Source organism: Echinops telfairi, unplaced genomic scaffold (assembly GCF_000313985.2).
Source record: "Echinops telfairi isolate 266 unplaced genomic scaffold, ASM31398v2 ScPeMD7_16;HRSCAF=60, whole genome shotgun sequence".
Classification (NCBI taxonomy): domain Eukaryota; kingdom Metazoa; phylum Chordata; class Mammalia; order Afrosoricida; family Tenrecidae; genus Echinops; species Echinops telfairi.
The window spans coordinates 2,829,460-2,854,809 of NW_022103913.1; the positions used below are offsets into that span (position 1 = coordinate 2,829,460).

Here is a 25,350-nt window from a genome sequence, read left to right on the forward strand (position 1 = left end):
AAAGTTCAGTAGATGGAGCCCACTAGTTGCTCTGTCGGAGGACGCTGAGATCCTCTGCTTCCAGAAAGATGTATAGCCACAGAAGAACTAGGGGAGCACGTCTATGTTGCTCTGTACAGTCGCTATGAATCAGAATCGGATGAGAGCTGAGGGATGTTTTTTTCTAAGCAGAAAGCTATCAAACATTAACTATAGCCTTTGCAAGTGACTTATTTAAGAAGAAAATGAGTGAAAACTAGTATAACATTTATTAGACATCCCTTTAGTCTTGACCTTTGGGTAAGTCATAAATAAATCCCATCCAAGTTTGACAGAAGTAAACTGAAAAATTCCCATAATAGCAATCTGGCAGAAGGATCATTTTTATTGATGTCAAAAATGATGGCATTTCTTAGCAGTTTGATAAAATTGGAATTATTAAGAAAAGTAAATGTTGAATTATGTCACAAGAGTTCCAGCCACAGGGCAAGATCTGTGAGCTGATTTTTCTTGGCAACCAGTTTACCATTTGGATGAAAAGGCCTGTACCTAATTTTTTTCATATCTAGTTGAATTTAATTGGGTTTGACATGTATTTTTGTATTGAAATATATTCTGTTATTTTTCCAATGCATTTTTTTTAATTGTTTCTCCCCAGGAAGCAAATAGTTTGGATAAAAACACGACAAAAACGGAGAGTGCGTGGCTCTTCAGGATGTGGTATGGTTTTGACCACAAGTATCCTTGGATTAAGGTGATCTCTCAGACGCTGCCACATGGCGGAGCGCAGCACTAGGCGCTTCATCACTGAGATGTGCGCTTCTGCCTGGTGACAAACGCAGAAAGGTAAAACAAATTCATGGCCATACTGATGTTTTAAAAAGCACAAGAAAGAATGGTTTCAAATAATCAAGAAAACTGGAAAGTTAATACTTCAATATATCCAAGAGCTAAGGTGAAGTATCTCAGCAGCAAATGTATTTGGTGTGTTGATGACCGTGTCTAAGACCCAGTGATAAAATCACACAGTCCTTGAAGAAGCCATCTGCCCTTCCTTTTGGGAATACCCTAGGTTGAGTTGGCATTGTAGGAACCGTCCCTTCAGTCAGGGTGACCCAGAAAATCTCTTGTTCTTTTCCCTTAAGAACCTATCTGTGTATTTTTGTTCATGCTGTGGGGAAAATGATGATGGGGCCAAGGGGAATGAGTCTGATCCATCATATTCTTTAACAGTGGTGCTTTCTTTTCCTGGCAGAATGGAGCAAGTTCTGTGTTTTGTTTTTCCTCAGTGAAAGACAATTTTAACATTCTAGCAATCAGTGTAAGCGTAGTCACCCAGACACACCTTGCTCTGCCCTGTGATTGAAAGGGCTGAGAAATCAAGCCTGAAGAGATTCCCCATTGTGAGCTGCAGTAAGTGGTCCATCTCTAATCCTAGGACAAAGACACCAGCGAGCTGAAAAAGGGACTGTGCTACAAATGGAATGCATTGGGGTCTTTGTAGCTAGTTTTCCACACTCATAAATCTCCCTTCTTCCAGAAGGAAAACGTCAGTCACTGGAGGAGTTTAAGCACATAAGCAATGATGAAGGCCACAACAGATAGGTGGGGCAGGAAGACTTAACATGGAGGGGGAGGGGAAGATCCCAAGAGTAGCCAACGAGAGAAGGTAAAAATGGAAAAGGGAGAAGAAGCCAGAGAAACTCATGGAAATCACAGTAGGAAAGAAAGGAAAACCACTTAGAGAAGTGACTGCGGAGGACAGAGAAATAAACCAAGCCAGGAAGATGTGCAGAGAAGCCATCTGAGAAAAGGGGACCAATATGAGAATTGGAAAGCAATTGGGTGAAAGCTGAGCATTCCAAGAAAGTTGAGCAGGATGGTGATATAAGAGGTAAAGGTTTGGGGTTTTGTGTTTTCATAGTTTTGTTATCGGTGGTCAAATACCTTATACTTCATAGATATTGCAAGTCTGGTTCCAGGCCAATGTGATGAATCAGATATCAAAGTAAAACCAGTCCAAGAGTATTTTTTATGTCCTATTGAATATGAAAGTTATGTTTATACTAGTAAATGTGCAATAGCATTATGAGAAAATGTTGAGATACTGTGGGAATTACCAAAACTTAACAGAAACACGAAGTGAGCACATGCCATTGGGAAAATGGCATAGGTAGACTTGCTATCCAGTTAGTCACCATGAACCCAGAATTGGCAAATAAACAAACAACAAAAACCTTGCAGCTTCTGTGAAGCTCAGTAAAGCAGAGTGCAGTGAAACCTGATCCTATTATGTCTTGCCTTCCTCGGTCAGGTGCATGTAAAGCCAAATGGGTTGCCACCACCTTAAAAGTAATCCTTTTGGGCCATTAACAACCTCTTGGGGGTTATGGTAGAAATCCTGGGTGGCACAAACATTAAGCACTTGACAACTAACCAAAAAGTTGGCAATTCTAGTCTTCCTAGAGGTACCTCAGAAGACGGGCCTGGCAATAATCACTGCCATTGAAAACCCAACATAGCACATTCTACTCTGAATGCATAGGGTAGCAACGAGTCAGAATCAAACCTGCAGAGACGGGTTTGCTTTTAGAGGTTCTGGTAGCTCATTAACTCCTCAAAAACTCCCTGGCTTCTCTAAGAGAAGCTGGGCCTTAGAAGCGTATGCTAGACTATGCCCCTGGTTGATTTCTCATCTGGAAACATAATTTGCCCCTGCCATTGCTTATACTCACATGTATCTAATTACCACATGTCTATGAAAATTACATATATCGATGTGATGAAAGACTAAACCAAAGGCTGCTGGGGTATCATGAAATGCACAGCAGGACAGTAGTAAACCAAGAAGTGAGAGCAAAGATGTTTTTTTCAAAATATGTCAGAGCTGTGAGGAAGGTTTACGGTGAAGAAAAGGGGTGAAGTATAAAAAATAACTCAGAAGCAAGAAAATTAATGTGGGAGCCCACACAAAGTGTTCGCTGAGAACAATAACACTGCATTCAGTGATGTCATTGTTTTAGGCTCACTTTTCCTGGGAGTTTATTTTCACGCAATTATGGACAGGCTAGCAAAAGACTAGCAAATATGAAAGCAGATTTACACCCTTAATGACATCTCTTCTCATGGCCGTTTGTCCTTCTGTGCGTTCATTTTGGGAAGTACAGTGCTGCCATCACTGGGTAAACAGATGTCCACTAAGACAACGGGGCTTTTATATTGTAGACAGGCTCTGCCTTTACACTCACAGAGTAGCAAGCCAAGCAGGTTTGACTCTGACCTCTTTATGTACCTATACTTTATAAATGCATTGTCCACTTGGCATTTATGTTCATTTTATTGTCTACCTAGAACCCAGATTATGTGCTCATGAATCTTGTAGGCAAGCCATGCTTGCCACTACCAGTGTAGGCATGCTCCCTCCACCATGGGCTCAGGCTACCTGACCTGGGCCAAACAAATTGTCTAGGAATGGAATAAATGGATTGTGTAGTTTGGAGCTGCTCAAGTTTTGTTTTAGTAAAAGTGTATCATGCAAATGAGACACTAGAATGATGTGATAGGTAGGTTTATTGTGCCAACCTGGCCAATAGGAACATGTGGGATTAATCAGGTTGCAGTTTGATTGGAGGGCAAAGAGATAAATGGCTCAGCAAGGTCCACCCCTGGCTCTCTTGCTCTCTGGTAATTGGAACGGAGCTGCTTCAGCTACTTCTCTGCCACAACTTGTGGGCCACAATACCTCTGAGATAAGCCAACCAGTGGATCATGTCGCTAGAGCTTGAGCTCCTTCTAGACCTACTTCACCACGCTGCTGGTGTGTACATTGCTTGAGCTTGAAGCTGGTGGATCCTGTCATCTTGCATAGCTTGAGTTCAATATCCCATCCAGGGCTACTTTGCAAAGCTCCTGACCTGCTGACTGTTGGTGACTGTATTAGACAGGGTTCTCTAGAGAGATAAAACTAAATTCCTGATAATTTAATATATTTATTTATAAAGATAATTAGATATATAACAAGAAATGAACTGTTAAATCATATACAGATGAATATATAATACAAGAAATAAACAGTTAAATTAGAAAGCACTACAAATGGCTTAGTGCAACTCACGTCCGTGAGAGAAAGTTGAGAGACTAGCAGTCCTTCAAGTCTCTGTCTGATACCAGATCTTCCTCTATTTGTAGAGAGAGCTAGGCTATGTCAGCACAGCATCCAATCACAAGGCAGGTCACCAACCGCGAGTCCCCAGCTCCAGAGAAGTCTTAAAGGGACCTCAACTTACAGTGACACAGTCCACAGGCTAGGCGTCCCACGGGTAGTGTAGCCTTTAAATCGAGGCACAGAACAAGCAAGGCAGCCGCACACTGGTCCAATGATCACAGAGCAAGAGACAAGAAAGGCAAGGCTCACCAAGCCATTTATCTCTCTGCCCTTCAGTCAATCCCACCTGCGTTTATCAGCCAAGCTGGCACAATAAACTATCTCAGTGACCCACCCTGCTGTTTGCTGCCTGTGGGGGAGTCTGCTGGCATTGCCCAAGGGAAGACTCAGCTGTCTGCTTCTTTGACCTTGGACCTGGGCTCATAAATTGAAGGACTTCCAGTATATTAAGTGTTCCACTGAGTCCTCTGTATGGCTCTGTGAACTAATTAGCCATTATATTCCTTTGTTCTGTATAAATTCTATCTATCTATCTATCTATCTAATCATAAGTGTCCTGGTTTTGTTTCTCTAGAGAACCATGCCTAACACAAAAGAATAACTGAAAAAAGATAAGTATAGTAAATCACCTCTTGTGTGCATCAGTTGGGATTCTCTAGAGAAAAAGGATAGATATATACACACATGCATAATCAATTGTCATTATACACGCACAGGTGTGTATGTATGCTTCAAAAAGTGTACGGAAAAATTCCATTTTTTACCACAAACTTTTTGAAGCCCACATTATATATATATATATTACTATGTATGTATTATAGAGTGGTGTTTGTGTATGTAGTAGGAAACTTATTTTGTTTTAAGGAATTGACATGTTTGGTTGGGGCTATTCAATTTGAAATCGGTAGGATAGATGGCAGACTAAAACCTCCCAGACAGGATTTATGCTTCTTTCTTAAGGAAGGATTTTTTCCTTCTTAGGGAAACCTCAACTTTTCACTTAAGGGATTTCAACAGATTAGATGATTGTATAAGGTCTACCCATTTTACTAAGAACAGTCTCCTTTACATAGGTCAACTAACTGTCGATGCTAACCATATTTCCAAAATGTCTTCACAGCAACACCCAAATTAATGTTGGTTTGAATAAAAGGCAAGATAACCTAGTTCAATTGACACATAAAACACCCAATTCACATTCAATTATGCCCAATAGTCAGATAGAAGAATAGAACCCAAACCCAAATTAAACCTATTGCCATTGAGTCGATTCTGACTAAGTGACACTGTATAGAGTTTCTTAGATTATAACTCTTTATAAGAGCAGACAGCCTCATGTTCTCTTTCAGAACAAGAGTTTATAGAAGGACCTTCCCAAGTTATCAGGCACAAACAATTAAGTGTTCAACTACTAACTGAAAGATTGATGTTACCAAAGAGAGAACTAAAGATCTATTCTTGAGGGTCTCAGTCATGAGAACCCCATGAAGCAGTCATACTCACCACATATAGTTACCATGTGTCAAAATCAACAATTGTTTTTTCGTTTGTTTTTTGTTTTAATCCAGAAAACACACCTAATTTGCTCAGACAACTGTTGTTTTTCTAATTTTGTAACATAAATAATCTACATGCATATATATTCTATAAAGTGTCCCAAGAAATATAGGAGAATGAAAATAATAAAAATTAAAAGAAATAAGTGTAAACAATGACCAAGAATGGTGTCAGGTGTTTTCTTAATTATTATTTTGTTTCATCCCCATCACTCCCTAGAAGGCTGGGAGGATCTCACTTCAGAGTACTGCACAACACTATTGGACTGATAAGTGGCTAATAGCTATTGAAAAAAACCTGGATTCCCCAATTCAATAATGTTAGAAAATGATAGCATTGACATAGATAAGTATTTAAGGTTTGGTTTTGATTCAATGTATGCAGTAGTCCTGAATTATGCAAAACTGAGAAGAATCAGAGATTGTTACTGAGCACTGATGCTTTGCCATTGCACATAATATTTCATTTAATTCTTATAATAACTTCTTTATATGGATGAAATTGAGTCTTAGAAGATGCAAATAACTTTCTTAAGCTCTCATAGCTCATAAATGTCAATTCTATGAATCAAGACTAAATCTATATAACTCTAAATTCCATAAATCTACTTAAGGAAGTTTAATGTTTACAAATTTATGTCCCTAATATTCCTTATGCTACATATAAAATCCCATGTCAATGTATTCAGAAAGCCATGTTTAGGGCAATGAATAATTGTGACTTCTTACATTGTGGGGTACAGAGCTCACATGTCCTCAAGCATCTGTGGAAAAGATATAGGGTGACAGCAAGGCTAGGGTCCTATCCAGGATTGGTCACCCAGAGGGAAGCATGATGAATGAGTCCCCAGTTTCCTGAGCCAGATCTTCACCTTTTCAGGGACAGAAATTTCATTGTGCTAAACAGTCAAGAATAGTTCTATCTCATAGGGATGGACTCCCTCTAGTCAAACTCAAAAGGAGATATAAGTACAAAACAGAGAAAATTCCTAAATTATTATAGTCCCAAAGGAGAATGTCCTTTCCTATTGATGAGAAGGTTCAAGTTATGATCTGCTGTCCGGTGGCATAGTGGTTGCACATTGGGTGTTAACCACAAGGTCAACCATTCAAAACTACTAGCCATTCCATGGGAGAAAGATAAAGATTTCTACTCCCATAAATAGTTACAGCCTTAGAAAGCCCCAGGAGCAGTTCTACCCTGTCTATATGATTACTGTGAGTCAGCATTAACTCAGTGGCAACAAATGAGTATACATCTGTCTTCTTCTCCTACCTTTCTCTACTTTGCTTACTCTGGATCTCCTGACCTTGCTCACATAGGCTAAGCACATTCCTACTTATGGATCTTTCCACGGGTTGTTCCCTCTGCCTGGATGCTCTTCTTTTAGACATCCACATGCTTCCTTCCTTTATCTCTTTCATTCAACTCCTCAGTGAGACCTTCCTAGCTCCGTATCTAAATTGCCAGTCTGTATACAAGCATTCCCTCAATCCTTCACAGCTTTATTTTTGCCATGACACTTCTTACCATATCACACAGCATGCACTTTGCTTATTGTTCAATTAGCAGTCTCTTTCAACCAAGACATATGTGCTTTCTAGGGGAAGGGATTTAGTTTTGTTTTCATTAGCTCATATGTCCTCAGGTACAGAAAAGTGCTGAAACATCATGGCATCTAGGTATTTGTTGAGCGAATGAATGGATAAATGAATAAGTGAAGCAAGCAAGCATCTATCAATATGTTTTATCCAAGGCAACTTTACTCCAGGTATTATTTTTTTTAACTCCAGGTATTATGTTTTTACCCAGGCTGCCTTAGGGCACACCCCTTGCAGATACCTCTCCTCCAGACTCAGCATCTCTCTCCCTAGACCAGCTGTTCTCAACCTGTGGGTCGTGACCCTCGGAGGGGGGGGGGTGTCAAAAGACTGTTTCACAGGGGTCGCTTAAGACCATCAGAAAACACATGTTTTCCTCTCTCATCTCCAGGCGGGTCCACTCACATGCACATATGCCCATATACGAGTACCCAGCATGAAGACTGTTATCCATGCTACACCATGCTTCAAGACAATTTTCATTTATTTGTAACTAGAAATAAATATTTCACAATATATAATTACATATTGTTTTTGTGATTAATCACTAAGCTTTATGTTCAATTTGTAACAATGAAAATACATCCTGCATTCCAGATGTTTACATTATGATTCATAACAGTAGCAAAATTACAGTTATGAAGTAACAACGAAAATAATTGTATGGTTGAGGGTCACCACAATATGAGGAACTATATTAAAGGGTCGCAGCATTAGGAAGGTTGAGAACCACTGTCCTAGACAATGACAACCACTCACGGAAGACTTGGGTCTTCACTGCCTCAGCTGAATTTCCTCCCAGGACTGATTACCTACCCTTATTTAATAGGATGACTGATGAGGTACCTTCAAGCCTGAGTACCTGAGTACTTAGAAGCCATTCTTTCTCTAGGAGATTTGGAATAATCATATCTCACTGATCATGTGTTGACTTATTAGTAACAAAATCACAATTGAAGAACCACCTGTCACCGTCACTGATAATCTCATAATGAGAAGGTTAGAAGCAGAAATGGATACCTGCTTACTCCATTTTCAGAAGTCTAATCAGCATATTACTCAGGGCCGCCTTGTTACCTCTGACTTGGGAATCTTATGTTGTTTCATTCATTGGTGACTAATGATCCTGCTAGACTGTCTGCTTCCAGAGTTCTTTCCATTCTGTTATTTATTATCTCTCTCTGTAAGCAGGTGTACACATTAATGCTATGAATGTGAATGACACCAGATAAAAATAGCCTTTCCAAAATGAAGAAAAGGGCAGCCTACAAACATTTTTTGTACTTCGTTTACACCAACATCGACTAAATATAAGGTGATATCATGTGGTTACCACCATTTTCTAAAAGTGGAGAGAAATCTCAAAGAGAACAAAGAACTAGCGAGTTGACACAGTAACAAAATTGCATAAAGCCACATGGATGAAGACTTCATTCCCATCACTGGTTTGGATGAAGGGTACACTGCAGTCCCTGTAATATCAACAAGGTGAAAGGGCCAAGGAAGTATGTACTTGCTTGGGATGGTGAAACTTTGGCATTTTCCATGAAGAGCCTGGCAGGGGAAGTGGCTGGTACCAAAGCCCTTCCCATACCACAGTGATTCCAGGAGAAGTAAATATGACCATCAGGGTCATTCAAAATGATACTCAGAACCAAGGACTTAAATGTAATGGCATTTTAGTGTAAAAACAAGCAAGAAATCAAAGAAAAGTAAAGGAAGGCAGGAAAACAGGAAGAAGAAAAGGAGAGAGGGAGGAAGGGAGAGAACAGCTCTCCCTCTCTTAAAACATGACAGAATTCATTGTTTCCCACAGTCACAGTTATTTTGACTCAGAGGTATGAATGTTGTGAGCAGCAGTTTCCATTTTAAATGGTGATCATTGCATTGCAGTTTTCTCTATTCTAACTAGCTGTAGAATCTGTGAACTATTTATTGAGATGGCCTTGTGAATGACTTGAGTTTGCTTCACAAGAAACTCTCAGAGTATCAAGGGATGTTAGCTCTGTGATCCCCGGTTTATGAATGAGGGAACTGAGCCTGGAGGAGAAAAGAGGCATATCCAAGGTCACCCATGGACTTGAAGCCAGCATTCCTAATCAAAAAAGGAGTATGCTGTATCCACCAGAGGATCCAAAGATCACCAGTAAGAAGGATGTCCATTCACTGAGCTCTGGCAGCATTAAGATGTGTGTGATGCTATTGTCGTAAGTTTGCCTGGCATACAATGTACAGCTTTAATCTGATGGCTTCTTTGGTAGTTCATCCAAAGTTTCTCAATCATGATGTGGAGTGGATGTTACTTCCAGTAGACACTAGGGAGGATAGCAGGGAGTGTAAGATACTGTGTTAGTCTGGGTAGACTGGAGAAACAAATCCACAGAAACTCATATTTATATAAGAGTTTTATATAACAGGTAAATGTACATTAAGAAAGCATCCCAACCCAGTCCAGTCCAAGCCCATAAGTCCAACAATAGCCCATATGTCTGACACCGATTTACAAAGTCCTCCTCAAACTCGCAAAATACACACAATCATGCCACGTGCAGGAGGAAAGCCAAATCAGTGAACATGTAATCATCTCAGCGCAAGCAGGGGTCTCCACACGGCTGCTCCAGCAACCAGGGCTTCATCGGGGTAAGTCCATGTGGCTTCTCCTCAGGGATGTCTCGGAGGAAGTGAGCCTTGCCCGCTGAGGCAAAGGACTAGCTAAGGTAGCCGCACACTGGTCTGACCATCACAGAACAAGAGACCAGAGAACTCGAAAGGCAAGGCTCGCTGAGCCATTTATCCCTCCGCCCTTCAATTAATCCCACATGTGTTTATCAGCCAGGTTGGCACAGTGAACCTTCACTATCACAGATAACTTTTATTTAATGGCAATTTCTTGGGTGCCTTCTATGTGTTAAGCCTTGTAATAGGCACTACAGTCCAAAAGCAAACAATATGGGCATAGTAGACACTTGTTCCCATGACTTTTTGGTGGGAACCAATGCAGGGGAATTTAACAGTCCCTGAAAATGTGGGTTGCCCTTTGTTCAGGTCATAACTTGAGTCTTCGAGCAATGATAGCTATTATTTTCTGCTTTGGCTGAATACATTAGAAATATTGTCTAGTTATTAAAACAGCTTCCTGCTCACTCTGAGATCATCTTAAACAGTAAACCAAAACTGTCCCCTGAAGTCATCTTAAAAGCAAACAATAGCTTCACTAGTAAAAACAAAACAAACATTTGCCTTGAGCATTGCGCTTTTTGAAGAGCTATCTATATAGGATCAAATTGAAAACAGCAACTCAAAAGATGAGCACAGGATCTTAGGGGTCAGGGAGTTTATGTTAATGGGGGAGGAACAACTCAGAAAATGAGGACAGTGTACAACTGAAAGAATGCAGTCAAAGTCATTAAATTATGCATGCAGGCACTGCTGATGCTTTGTAATGGCAACAACACAACAAAAGTAAGATTCAGGAGAAACACTAACAAACTTGGTAATGGCAAGTCACTCACTTCTCTCTCAGAGTCAAAATATATGTAAAATCAACAGTCCGATTTTCTGAAGACAAAAGCCTCAACATAAAAGCAACATCCCATAAACTGTTTTTGACAAGTTATGCAAGTAGGACAGTATGATTTGTTGCCCAAATGTGATATATCCCCTGCTGGTAATACAAAAGAAACCCCCAAAAACTGTAGTTCTCAAGATGATCGTTTGGTTTATCTAAAATGATATTAGTATTCTACATGAGTTTTAGCACCATGATTTGTTGTCCTTCCTCCTTGGCAAAATATTTAATATTTCTATTAGATGAGATTTTGCTAGTATTTTGTCTTTACTTCAATCAAATGATATTAAAATCTGTATTTCCGCAAGTGAGAAATCAGACGACTCATCCCTTTGCAATATGGAGTCACAGAAAAATTCCTTTAAATCAAATGAAAAAATACATATATACACACAAGTACATAGTGTTTTCTCAGCGCAAGGCACTTTATCTACTCTCCTCATTCATTCATTCATTTATCACATGTTTAGTATGAGAATACCATGTATAGCAGGCAGTGTTATGGGCATCAGGAATACCACATAACAAATTTTCATAGAAATTACATCATAATATGGCTCCTTTAAAAATTTCTGGTTTAAAAATGCCTTCTCAGTAGCGTGTTTGTGACACTTAGACATTTCACTATTTGGTTGTTTTTAAAAAAGGGAAAGTATGAATCAACGGTCAGGATTTATTAATTTGCTATTGCAACTTCATCCACTTAGTAGCTATGTAATTTTTGGAAAATTATTTAATCCCTCTCTGCCTGAGACTCTCATCTGCAAAATGGGACTAGTTTTGAGGATGAAATAAATTAATATGAGGCATGTAAGACAGTGTGGAGACATTGGTGGTTCAGGATTCTTGCCTTCTGTGCTGGAGATCCAAATTTTGTTTCTTTGTTTATTTGTTTTTCATCATTTTATTAAGGGCTCTTACAGCTCTTATAACAATCCATGCATCAATTGTATCAATCACATTTGTGCATATGCTGCCATCATCATTTTGAAAGCATTTCTTTCTACTTGAGCCCTTGGTATCAGCTCTTCTTTTTTCCCTCCCTCCCCAACCCTTGTACCCTCCCACCATCATGACCCCTTGGTAAATGATAAATTATTATTACTTTCATATCATACATCATCCAGTCTGCCTTCACCCATGTGTCTGCTGTATTTTGTTAAGGATGTTTGCATAGATGTTCATTAGAGATATCAGTCTGGAGTTTTCAATTCTGGTAGGATCCTTGCCCATTTTAGATATTAGTGTTATACTAGCTTCATAGAAAAAGTTTTGGAGTTTGCCATGTTTTTCCTATGCTCTGCAAGAGTTTGTGTAGAATTGGTGTCAGTTCTTCCCTGAATGTTTAGTAGAATGCTCCCATGAAGCCATCTGGCCTGGGGAGTGTTTTTAGTTGGTATTCTTTTGATAATCTTGTCTATATTGTCTATTGCTATGAGTCTGTTGAGGTTCTTGACATCCATCTGGGATAGTCTAGGGAGGGTTTTGTTTTTCCAAATTTTTGAATTCATTAGAGTGTAGGCCTTCATAGTACTGTGTAATTAGCCTTTTAATTTCATTAGAGTCCATTGTAATGTCCCCTGTTTCATCCCTCATCCTGGTTATGGATATTTGTTCCTTCCTTTCTTTGGTTAGGTTTGCCAGTGGTCTAGCAATTCTGTTAATTCTATCAAAGACCCAGCTTTTCGCTGCATGGATTTTTCCATTGTTTCTTATTCTCCTTCTCATTTATCTCAGCCCTGATTTTTATTATTTCTTTTCTTTTGCTATTAGTAGGGCTTTCCTCTTGACTATGCTTTCTTTGGTGGAGGCTTTGTGCTAGCAAATCAAACATAATCTCTCTTCCTTTTCCTTGTGTGTATTCATTGTGATCAAACTTCTTCTGATAAGTGCTTTTCTGTGTCCCAAAGGATTTGGTAAATCATATTGTCATTCCTGTTGGTTTCTAAAAACTTCCTAATTTTGTCTCTGATCTAAGCCAGTACCCACTCACTTTGCAGTAGAGTAATTCACCCTTCAATTGTTTGCTTTGTTTTTTTTAATCATTCTTTTGTTAATTTCCAGTCTATGGCATAGTGGTCCAAGAGTAAAGTCTGAGTGACCTTTTTTGTGCTTGAATTTACACCGGCTCAACTTTTGTCCCAGTATATGGTCTATCTTTGAGTGTGTGCCATGTGAGCTTGAAAATAATATGTTTTGGGGTTGTTGTTTTTTTCACAATTTGGCGGAAAGCTCTGAAAATGTCTATCAGGTCAAGTTGCCTAATGATAAGGAAGCTCTGTAGCTTCCTTGTTAAGTTTCTTTTCCTGTGATTAATCTTTTTTGAAAAGTGGTGTATTAAAGTCACCTAATATGATTGTTGTGCCTGTGATTTTTTTCATTTTTTGGAGCATTTGAATGATGAATTTTGTGGGTCTCTCATTGGGCATGTAGATATTTATTATGCTCACTGGTTCTTGGACTACTGATCTCTTGAACATTATATAGTGCCCCCCCGCCTTTTCTTGTTATATCTTGCACCCTTGAGATTAATTTTGTCAGAGATTAGGATTGCAACACTGCCACGCTTGATTTGCCATTTGCTTGGTATATTTTACTCCAGCCTTTGATTCTCAGCCCATTTTTGTCTGCAAACTTGAAAATGTGTCTTTTTAGGCAGCAGATGGCTGGGTTGTGTTTTTTAAGCCAGACGGATAGTCTCTGTCTTTTAGTGGGTGAGTTCAGTCCATTGATATTCAGAGTTATTACATACATCTGTGGACTCTCTGATGCCATCTCATATCTTTTGTGTTGTATGTTTTCCTACCTCCCTTCTTATCAGTGTGGTGTGTGTGTGTGTGTGTGTGAGGAGGGGTATTCTTTGCTTCTTTTCACTATTGAGCCAATGTTATCTTGGGGGCTGTGTTGGCCTCTGGGTGGAGTTGCTCTGCGTGGTGGTCTCCTATTTGTCCTTGGTGGGTGTTGTTCTTCTGACCACACTTGACCGGCAAGAAATTTTTGTATAGCTAGGTTTATTTTAATGTATTCTTTAATTTTTCCCTTATCTGGGAAGACTCTTACTTATCTGTCTTGAAGATAATTTGGCTGGGTAGAGGATTTTTGGGTTTTCATTGTTTTCTTTCAACTTTCAGAAGATGTTACTCCATTCTCTTCTTCGTGGTGTCTGCTAATAGATCTTAGCATGTTCTTATTTGGGTACCTTTATAGGAGACTGCCTTTTTTCCCCCAGCTGTTCTTATGATTTTTTCTTTATCCTAAAAGTTGAATAGTTTAACTATTTTATGCCTTTGCGAATTCTTCCTGGGATTCAGTCTAGCTTGTGTCCTCTGAGCTTCCTGAATGGTTCCCCGATTCTCATATATTAAGCTGGGGAAGTTTCCTCATGAAATTCCTCGCTATTTTTGACCTTGTTGACTTTGTTGTGTCTTGTTCTGGTAATCCATTTATTCTAATGTTGTTCCTATTCATAGCATCAGACATTGTTCTGAGTTTTTTTCCCCCAACTTCTCTGAATATCTTGTGTGACTGTCTTTCCTATTTGTTGAAATCTGCCTGGCTATCCTTGAATTTACTGGTACAATCTCTGCTTCTTCTAGTCTGTTGGTGAATTCTGTGGACTTGTTATTTGCTTTTGTTATCTTGTCCCTTAATTCTTGTATTACCCTTTTGTGTGTGTGTGGCCTTTGTCTCTATCATTTCATCCTTTTTCTGTATTGCTTCCCTCATATCCTGTATGACTTCAAGGAGCATTCTGAAGATTTCTTTCTCTGATAGATCACCTTCTGTTTCTTCTATGCATGTCACTAGGTTCAGGACTTCCCCCAACATTGAATTTTGTTTCTCCTGTTTTTTAGTTGAGGATATTGTGGCTAGTTGTTGTCTATGTGTCATTTTAGAGGAGCTTGGCACCATTTTCTAGGGACTCAAAGATCCCTGGGCTCTCTCTTTGAGAGGTCGGTAGGAATGCTTCTCCAGGCTGCCTGTAACTAACTAACTGAGGGGTCAGGCTACAGCTTTGTCCCACTACAGTTTCCCTTTCACCCTAGATTTTCAGAATTCCATTCTTTGGAGGGGGGGATTGCATGACCCTCTCAGGCATCGGGCACCGCAGTCAGCCCCTGGAGTGATTCGGCCATAGTATAAAGTGTAGCCTTCAAACACCACATGGGCTTTCATAGGAGTCTGGTTGCAGCTGTGGGAGCCACGTACTGGCTGATGAACTCCAACTGAGGCGGTGCAGGCTGTGGTCCAAAATTTAGTGTGGATTCAGGTGCGGGAGTGGAAGATGTGAGGAGGGTGGTGGCACTGAGGAATATGTCCGCAGTTAGAGGTACCACATGTGGACAGTGGGGCACTGCATCGTCACCTCCTCATGTGGGTGGCAGGAGAATGCTGGCTGGTCACAGCAGGGGAAGCCACACATTTACATTGGGAATATCCTGCGTGAAAGAGGGGAAAGCCATGCTTAGAATGCAGGAAAATGTTGGGTGCAGCAGAGGCAGCTGCCAACAGACATAGAGATGGTCCCAGGCAAGTCAGGGAAAGCTGCATGCAGACGGTGGTGGTTTGGGGTTCAAATTACAGCTGCAAGAGCCTCTGTCAAGTGACTGGCGAGCCAGAGGTGCAGCAGCTGGGGCACAGGTGGAAGACTGAGGGGTGGTAGCTGTGGTAGGATCCACAAGCATGCAGGTGGCATGGGCTGGGGCAGCCCTTGCACCAGGCTACAGGTCCCTGGGACTCTGCAGTGAGTGTATAAGAGGGGGTGAAAATCAGTTTCTGATTCTAGGAAGTACTCTAGGCTGTCATGGAAATTAACCATCAGCCTCAGATCCCCCACTGGGCCTTGTGATCTCCATACTCACCGATCTCCATGGAACTCCCAGCATGGGCTGCCTACATAGGTATCCATATTGCCAGAAGTGAGATCAGGTTTTAGTCTCAATAAATGCACCCCAGAACCAGCCACCATGCCACCACTCATGTGTTTGTAGTGATTTGCATAATGGAGGACATGTTTCAGTAGATGGACTAAGGTGATTTCAGACTAAAATGGACTGACCAGAAAGACCTGGAAACCTACTTCCAAAAATCAGTCAATGAAAGCCCTGTGGATCACAACTTTCCAATGTGTAATCACCCAGGGTGGGTGAGGCTTTGTTTTGTTGGGCATATGGTTATCATGAGTCAGGGGCCAACTCAAAGGCAACTAACAACAACAAAACTTAGAATCATGCTCACTAAGTGTCAGTTCTATTGTTATTTGTATCCACTGATATCTGGGTGTCTTAAAGGAAGGTGTCATATAATATATTTACTATTCATTGTCATTTATTTATTGTGTGACCAAGATTTTCATTGTTTTATCTGCTTATAGTGAATTTTAGTTGTAACAACTGTAGAATGGAGTTTCAGAATGTTTGGGGCGGGGGATTCCACTACCTTTCAATTCCATTCCTCCCTGAACTTTTTGAAGCCCTTTCTTATTTTAACGCTCTGAGAAAGGGTTGGATCTCAATAAACAAAGAGTTTCCTTTAGGCAATAATCAGACATAATTCTTATTTGATCTTGAGTAAATGGATACAGGTAGAAGATAGATGGTTCTTTTGTGTCCCCTGTCCTGCATATGCAATCGTTTCATTTATGATTTTTCTAAGGTATAGTCCATCGTCCATGGTTATTTTTCTGAAAATTACTCCACAAGTAGCAATTTCAACTTTCTAGAGAAGTATTGCATTTTTTTTCTGTGCTACAATGGAAGAAATATAATCCTTTGATGATAATTATTCCTCTTATGCCTTCCTTTGATAAAGGAAATCTTTCTATTGCACCTTTCATGTGAAGCTGTGGTGTTTTATCATTAGGAGTGTGATGCTATATTTGAAGATTTCTCAGTTGGTACTTGAACCATTTGATTTTTTTTTAAGGAGAAGAAAAAGATGCTAAGATTTGCAAAAAAAATATATGTATTATGTTACTGATACCCATCTTGAATTTCATTTTAATATATTTTACTCATGGGAAAAAACAATATTTGGTCACTGCCTCTCAACAGTAGGAACCAAAGTATTTACAAGCTGCCAACAGATTTATGAACTACCAGAACACACTGTCGTCATGAGCTGTGTTTGCTGGATTCACATGTTACCACCTGACACAGTGAGGCAGAGGCTTAGGTCTGTTTTGTCACTGAAGATATTCACCACTTGTCTGCATGTGAAACTGTGTTAGACACCACACAAAGCATGCTGGGCACACCTGCCCATGTCCTAATTAAAGTTCACTTCACAAGGTGCATGGTAATGATATATTTTGAACATCTGTCAACCCAGCTCATAAATATGGGTAGCTAAGGAGATAAGTGTGTGTTAGTTGGGTAGACTAGAGAGGCAAATTCATGGACACTGATATGTGTAGAAGAAAGAGGTTTATACACAAGAGCAATTGAATATTGAAAAAACACCCCAACCCAGTCCAGATCAAACCCATAAGTCGGATATTAGCCAATACATCGGATACCAATATATAAAGTTTGCTTCAGACTTACTCCACGTATGCAAAAATGGTGAATGCAGGAAAATCACAGGCCAGAGGGTACAAAGTCTTGTAGATCCAGTGGTGTAACCACCTCAGTGCTGGCAGGGGTCTCCCCGTGGCTTCTCCAGTTCCCAGACCAAGGGGTCTATCAGCGTACTGCCATGTGTCTTGTCAGTAGAGCATCTCTCAGGGAGTGAGCCTTGTCAGTAGGGAGTCTCCAAGGGAGTAAGCAGAGCGAGAATCTGTCTTCCGCCTCTAAAGAGGAAATACCAGAGTTCCCAGAATTCTCAGGAGAAGTCCATGCCCACACAGAGGCTTAATTGGCTATGGCCTGAGTGACAGACTAGACTCCACCTCTTTACACTTAATCCTCTCAAGTACCAAATTGACACGAGATTATGTAACTAACACAAGTAGATTGGTGGTTAACAGAGGAAGAGCTTGTTGAGAAAATAAACACAATTCTGTCAATTGTGTGGGAAGAGTTCCTAGAGGAATTAGGATTTAATAACAAAATTAAACAATAAGGAGGAAGAATATTCTGAGTAGAAAAAAATAATACAAGGGAAGGTTATATGGCAAGTTTGGCATGAATAGATGAAAGGGAGCCTGAATAAATGGGCCTGAAAAGTTCAGAATCAGAAGAATGAAGAGAAAGGAGAGTGTCTCCAGACAACAATGGAGTGAGCCTTTGAAGCAAAGGATGAAAATTCCTAATGCCTAGTGTAATCAGAGTGCTCTCACTGGTATTAATTTTACATTTGTGTTTGGTGACTCAGAGAGTTGAAGATAGAGCAATGTATCACAGCTCTTGTTCTTTTTCCTTTCCTGTCACAAATCATACAAAAATTCATTCATACAACAGGAAGTATCAAGTATCTACACACTTAATGCTGCTAGAATTAATTTCGTTTTCATATTTCTTCCCACAGGAAAAAATAAATCCATTGTTTAAATTTTATTCACTTATTTACACTGAAGGTAATCTAATGTTTCTTCCCTTAAAGAACACATGAGCATGCATTTTGGCTTCTTCTGAAGCTTTACAGACACATACAAAGTGGTGGCTGCCCTCAACTGCCAGCAATCTGATAAAGTAGAAAGAATAGCCTGCTTGAGCCAAGTGTGTTATGGAAATCATAGAGTTAGTTAGTATAGTCAATAACCAGCTTTGGAAAATGGAGAAATCTACAAAGAAAAAAACTTGAAACTGGGTGGTAAAGAGTGTGTCAAGGGTTTGGGAGCAATAAAAACAGCTTAGGCAAAGGCATGAATAGAGTGTGGGGTATCTGGAAAATGATGAGCTTTTCAGCATGACTGGAATGGTAAGGAGTAAAGCTACAAAGTTTTTGTGTAACCCAATTATGTAGGCTACTCATGTATGATAAAAAAGTAGAGTTTATCATATTAATGTCAGGAGACCAACGTGGTGCCTCAAGCACAGAGGCACTCAGTCCAATGTGTAATGAAGAGTGCTCAGGGCTGTGTGGGGCAGCAAGACTGTGATGAGAGGAATAGCAATCATAAACTTATCCAGGACAGTGACTTTGGCGGGTGGGGTGGGGGGTGGGGTGGAACAACTAGCTTTTTACATGAAAGAAGGTTTTTACTTCAGAATATATTTTAAGACATTCAATATTATATCGTATCATATACATATATGTATACCCATGTACATATACCTGGAAGTTTGTCCCACTGTGCTGACTTGCATATTGCTACAATGCTGGAAACTACACTATGTGTTTTTCAAATGCCAGCAGGGTCACCAGGGTGAACAGGTTTCATTGGCGGTTGCAGACTAAGAACAGACTAGGAGGGAGGAATAGGCTGTCCATTTCTGGGGAATTAGCCACTGAAAACCCACAAATATCAGAAGAACATAATGCCAGATGAGCCCTGCACAATGAAAGACACTCAAAATACTCCTGGGGAGACTCAAATTAGAGTTTGACATGGATGGAGTGTTTCGGGGACCTTCATTAGCCAATGAGACACAACTCAAAAAAGCCTGCTGTAAACATTTGTTAATAATCAAAACATGGAATATAAGAAGTATAAATCTAGGAAAACCGGAAGTCATTAGAAATGAAGTCGACAGCATCAAGATCAATATCCTAAGTAAGCTGAAATTGATTGGTCTTGATCATTTTGATTTGGACGATTATAGGATTTACCATGCTAAATGAAATGACAAAATTAAGAGGAATAGCATCACATTCATTGTCAAAAGGATATTTCAAGATCTATCTTGAAGAGCAATGGTATGTGTCATAAGACTGTACTCCTTCAAGAAAGACCAGTTAATATGATGGATATTCAACTTTATGCACCAACCACTGAAGTCAGTGATAAATAAAATGAAGAATTCTAGCAATTTCTTCAATCAGAATTTGATCAAACATGCACTTAAGATACAGTGATAATTACCAGTGACTGGAATTTTAAATTGGAAAGAAAGAGGAAGGGACAGTAGTTTAAAAGAATCTGGCCTTGCTGATAGAAACTTAGCTGGAAATCACATGATATAATTTTACAAGACCAGTAACTTCTTTAACAGCATAAATAATAATTATACACATGAAGAAAATGGCCAGATGGAATACACAGGAATCAAATTGACTACATCTATGGGGGAAGACACTGTAGAAGTGCAATATCCCCAGCCAAAACTAGGCCAGGCACTGACGATGGACCATTATGTGCAAGGTCAGAGTGAAGCTGAAAAAATTAAAACAAGTTCCACCTGAATCTAGAGACAATCTCAAGAACAGATTGGGGCCAAAGACCAGGTACTGTGAGATGATATCAAAAATATGATACATGAAGAATGCAAAATGAAAATACAAAGTATATGTCAAAAGAGATGCTTAAACTTGTTCTTGAATTTAGAGTAGCTAAATCAAATGGGGAAAAATTATAAAGTAAGACAGCTTAACAGAAAAATTTTGAAAGGAAGCTCAAGAAGACAGATTAGAACATTGTAATGAAATTTCCAAAGCCCTAGAATTAGAAAAACAAAAGGGAAGAACATACACAGTAAATGTAAAGTTAAAAGAACCGGAGAAAACTTCAAGCCTCAAGTTTTATATCAAAGGATTCTAGGGGCAAAATATTGAATGATGCAGGAGTCATCAAAAGGAAATGGAAGGAATATACAAGCATTACACCAAAAAGATTTGACTGACATTCATCCATTGCAAAAGGTAGCATGTAATCAAGAAGTCATGTTACTGAAGGGAGAAGTCTGTCTCTTTGAAGGCATTAGCCAAAGAAAAAAGCTCCAGAATGTGATGGAATACCAAATATATGCAGCGCTGGATGCACTCACCCATCTGGCAATGAACTTGAAAGAGAGATAACTAGTCAGTCGACTGGAAGAGATTCATATGTGTACCCATTCCAAAGAAAGGTGACCCAACACAATTTGGAAATTATTGAACAATATAATTAATATCACATGCAAGTAAAAATTTGCTGAAGATCTTTCAAAAATAGACGCAGCTGTATGTCAACGGGATTGCTGTAAATTCAAGCTAGATTCAGAAAAGGGTGTGGAATAAGGTATGTATGTTATTAATAATGTTAAATGGATTATGGCTAAAAGCAGAGAATACCTAAAAGATGCTTATTTGTGTTTCATTAATTTACAAAGGCATTTGACTGTGTGGATCATAGCTATGGATAGCAATTCAAAGAACCGGAGTTCTAGAACACTTTATTGTATTCATGGAGAAAGAATACACAGGCAAAGAGGCAGTCTCTGGAACAGAACAAGAGAAGACTGCACAGTTTTAAATCAGGAAAGATTATAGGTCAGGGTTGTATCCTGCCACCATACTTAATACACAAAACCCATTGAATCCATTGCCACCAAGTTGATTCAGACTCAGAGCTACCTATGGGACAGAGTAGAACTGTGGCCAGAGGGCTTCCAAGGATGTCGTCTTCACAGAAAGGAACCCTGGTGCCAATGTAGGCTGCTAACTGCAAGGTCTGCGTCTCAAACCCACCTGTCACTCTTTGGGAGACCGATGAGCCTATCTGCCCCTGCACAGCTAGATCTACATAGGAGTGTTTCCGAAAGTGGGAATACTGTCCCTTGGGGGCACTGGAATAATCTAAGGGGTCTGAAAAAGCAGATACTTACACTTTATCCTGGATTATAGGCTTAATACAAAGATTTTTAATTGCCAGGGGAGGCTCTGAGGAATTTTTTTTTTCTGAGAAGGGGACAGTGGGCCGAAGAAGTTTGGGAACATATGAACCACTATCTTGGAAACCCTCCCTATGCAGCTCAGTATGCGGCAGAGTTGACTCAATGGCAGTAGGTTTAGGGTTTGGGAATCTTTGCAGAAGACGGCCTCATCTTTCTCCCTCTGAATAGCTAGCAAATTTTGCAGCTGAGCACTTCAATCACTGTGCCACCAGGACCCCTTCACTATACTATAAATGAGTTAAAATAGAAATTAATCATTTAATTAAGAGATTGCTTTTTAAACCTACACTAAAGGCAAAACCTTCTACTCCCATACACTTAGTCTCAGAAACTCACAGGAGCAGTTCTACCCTGTCCTATCAAGTCACTATGAGTCAGAATCAACTTGATGGCAGTGAGTTCAGAACAAAAGTATTCCCATTGTAATGGTGAGGTAGTTAGTTTATTGTGCCAACCTTGCCGCTAAACACATGTGGGGCTAATTGAAGGGCGGAGAGATAAATGCCTCAGTAAGCCTCGCCTTTTGAGTTCTTAGATTTCTTGCTTTTTGATGGTTGGACCAGGGTGCAACTGCCTTAGCCAGTGTGCTAAGCCTGGTGTGCTTCTTCCATGTGGGCTTTGTTGCTTCTGAGCTAGATGGCCGCTTGTTTACCTTCAAGCCTTTAAGACCCCAGATGCTTTATCTTTTGGTAGCTGGGCATCATCAGCTTTCTTTGCCACATTTTTTTATGCATCCATTTGTCTTCAGAGATCATATCAGGGAGGTGAGCACATAATGATATGATTTTTTGTTCTTTCATGCCTGATAACTGATCCCTTCAGCACCTCGTGATCACACAGGCTGGTGTGTTTCTTCCATGTGGGCTTTGTTGCTTCTGAGCTAGTTGGCCACTTGTTTAACTTCAAGCCTTTAAGACCCTAGATGCTATATCTTTTGATAGCTGGGCTCCATCAGCTTTCTTCACCACATTTTCTTATTCACCTGCTTTGTCTTCAGCAATTGTGTCGGGAAGGTGAGCATCATACTATGCCAATTTAATAGAAGAAAATATTCTTGCATTGAGGGAGTACTTGAGTGGAGGCCCAATGTCCTTCTGCTACCTTAATACTAAACCTATAAATATATGCCCATAGATCTCTTTCCCCATCTTCATATATAAGTCTGTTTACATATGTACATGCCTTTATTTAGACCTCTATAAATTCCCTTTGCCTCCTAGCTCTTTCCTCTATTTCCTTTGACTCTCCTCTTGTCCCACTATCATGCTGTCTTTATTTGGGTTTCAGTAATTACTCTTGGTTACATTACCCTTGATCACGCCCTATCAAGCCTCCTACACCCTCCTCACCACCGATTTGGATCACTTCTTGTTCCCTAGATTAATCTTTCTAAAATGAGACTCAAGGACACTTTGTTGGTCTACAAATCATCCACTTGAAAGGTAGTAAGATTAAGGATAAAAGGGAGTTGTCTCCACTGAATGACTAGGAGAAAGTTAAATTAGCTGGTCAGCCACAACAATGGAGTTTGAAAGAAATCAGGCACATATTAGACACTTATCAGGAAAATTCAAAGCTGGGCATTCTCAGACCAAGGTCACCTAGACCAAGGTGAAGGTCAACCTGGACATGAACACTAGGCACCAACGATATTTTTTGTCTTGCTTAGAAAACTTAAACATATCTTGTGTTTGTTTATCAGTTCCTAATTTTTTAAGTGTTTTTATATACTCTGCTTACTGGAAAATGATAGTTAATACATAGATGTATTGCACTGGGTAAATCAGTTGCACAAGATCTCTTTGAAGTGTCAACGAGCAAGGATGTCATTTTGAGAACTAAGGCAAGCCTGCCTTAAGACAGGTATTTTTGATTGTCTCATAGGCATGTGAAAGTAGGGCACTGAATAAGGAAGACTGAAGAAGAATTGATACATTTGAATTATGCTGGTAAAGAATATTGGAAGTACTGTGGAGTGCCAAAAGAACAATCAGATTGGACTTAGATGAAGTACAGCCAGAATGCGTCTTAGAAGGGAGGATAGGGAGGCTTTGTTCGCATGATATCTAGCTCAGGAAGCAAAGGCCTCAAGCTGGAAAACATCAGCTTCTACTTACTGGAGGGTCAACAATAGGTATTCCTAATGACTTCCCAGAGGAGCGGGTGACATATTCAAGAGTGAGGTATTTCTTATAAGGGGATTTGTGGATTCCAGAGCTCTGGGGAGGAAGATTGCTCAGTAAGGCATGTTGGAAAACTGAGAGGGGACTTATGTGCTTGTCAGACTCATGAATATAGCAGGAAAACAGCTACAATTTAAAAATAATAAAAATGTAACAAAATTATTTGTTTATATCTGTATAGTGAGTTTGAGGGCCTTCAGGTCTATAAACCTGTCAAGAAATTTAGTATCATTTCAACTTTATGAAGCACTTGATGTTTGCAAAGTGTTTGTACAATTACCAATGACTATAATGTTCATCTTCAGAACACTTTGATTTGGAGAAGGCCTGGAGACTTGAGAGTAATATGTGTGAAAGGGGGAAGGAAAGTGGGAATAAACTATTTGAACTAGTTATAGGGCCAGCTTTATGAATGTGAGCTGGTGGAACTGTGTAGGTTGCATGATTACTATTGAGTACTATTGAGTACTCCAGGAGCCCTCTCTCCCCTAAGAAACAAGGGTCTGTGGTGCACGTAGGCCACGGGACTTGGCTGCCTTCTCCCCTGACCAGTGCAGACACATTGTTCCAGGCTTGGCCTGGGTCTACAGGAAGCTTTTGTTGTTGTGTAATGTTATGTCAGTTCCGACTCATAATAACCCTGTGTGACAAAGCAGAACTTCCCCACAGTGTTTTCAAGGCTGCAATCTTTTTGAGAATATGTGGCCAGTGGATGGTGGGTTAGAACCACTGACCTTTTGGTTAGCAGTCACCAGGGCTCCTGCTACATGAAGGTGGGGAGGGAAAAAAACAAAGGACTTGGCATTTGCAAGCTGTAGTCTCAGGCTATTGTGAAGAATTCGGGAAGAGGTGTTTCAGGTTGCTGGGAAAAATTAGTGAGGAAAGGGACCAAGCAGTCACAGTCTTTCCTGTCCTAGCCCTGAATAACATAATAAAGGCCCAGGGAGGGATTTTCTCAGCAGCCTGTATGAGCAGGAAATCAATTCTGGCTGTATTTACAGGCAACAGGTCAGAGAAACTTAACACTGGCAGATTTCAAGGAATTCTAAGGAAATGGCTTCAAGGGATATCCAAGGAAAAAGTTTGAGGATGTGTCTGTTTCCTTTGGGAAAGGGTGACCTCTCTTATGCTTCTTCCTTTATACTTAAAAACCCACAGTGCCTGTTACCACAGCAAGTAGCTGTCCCAGGGATCACGTGTAGCCTGTGGATGGGTAACGCTCTATTGCATAGACTTAGGAACAATAAAAAAATAGCTTTTCTTTTAAAAGTTCATTTTAATTCAAATATTTTTCTGTTAGACTAGCTAAATCTCTGTCAGGAGTTCTCCCACTGGACTTCATGGGCAGACACCTGAGGTACCAGAAGTTGAGCTGAACATACTTTGGCTTCAGAACTATAAAACCTCCTGATATACTCTAACCATTTGTCCTCCTGATATACTCTAACTATTTGTGTTAGTCTGGGTACTTTAGAGAAACAAATCCATAGAAACGTATGTATAAGAGAAAGTTTTATATAATGGTTATTGCACATCAGGAAAA

General features: G+C 39.9%; 1 protein-coding gene across 1 annotated transcript in view; it reads left to right on the plus strand.

Annotated features, from left to right (window-relative positions):
• SLC9A9 (solute carrier family 9 member A9) overlaps positions 1-25,350 on the plus strand; it is an 859,212-nt gene that overhangs the window by 700,751 nt on the left and 133,111 nt on the right. Inside the window, exon 14 of the mRNA XM_045287469.1 lies at positions 638-717. Within this exon, the coding sequence (XP_045143404.1) occupies positions 638-717 (80 nt within the window). The remainder of the gene's footprint in view (positions 1-637; positions 718-25,350) is intronic.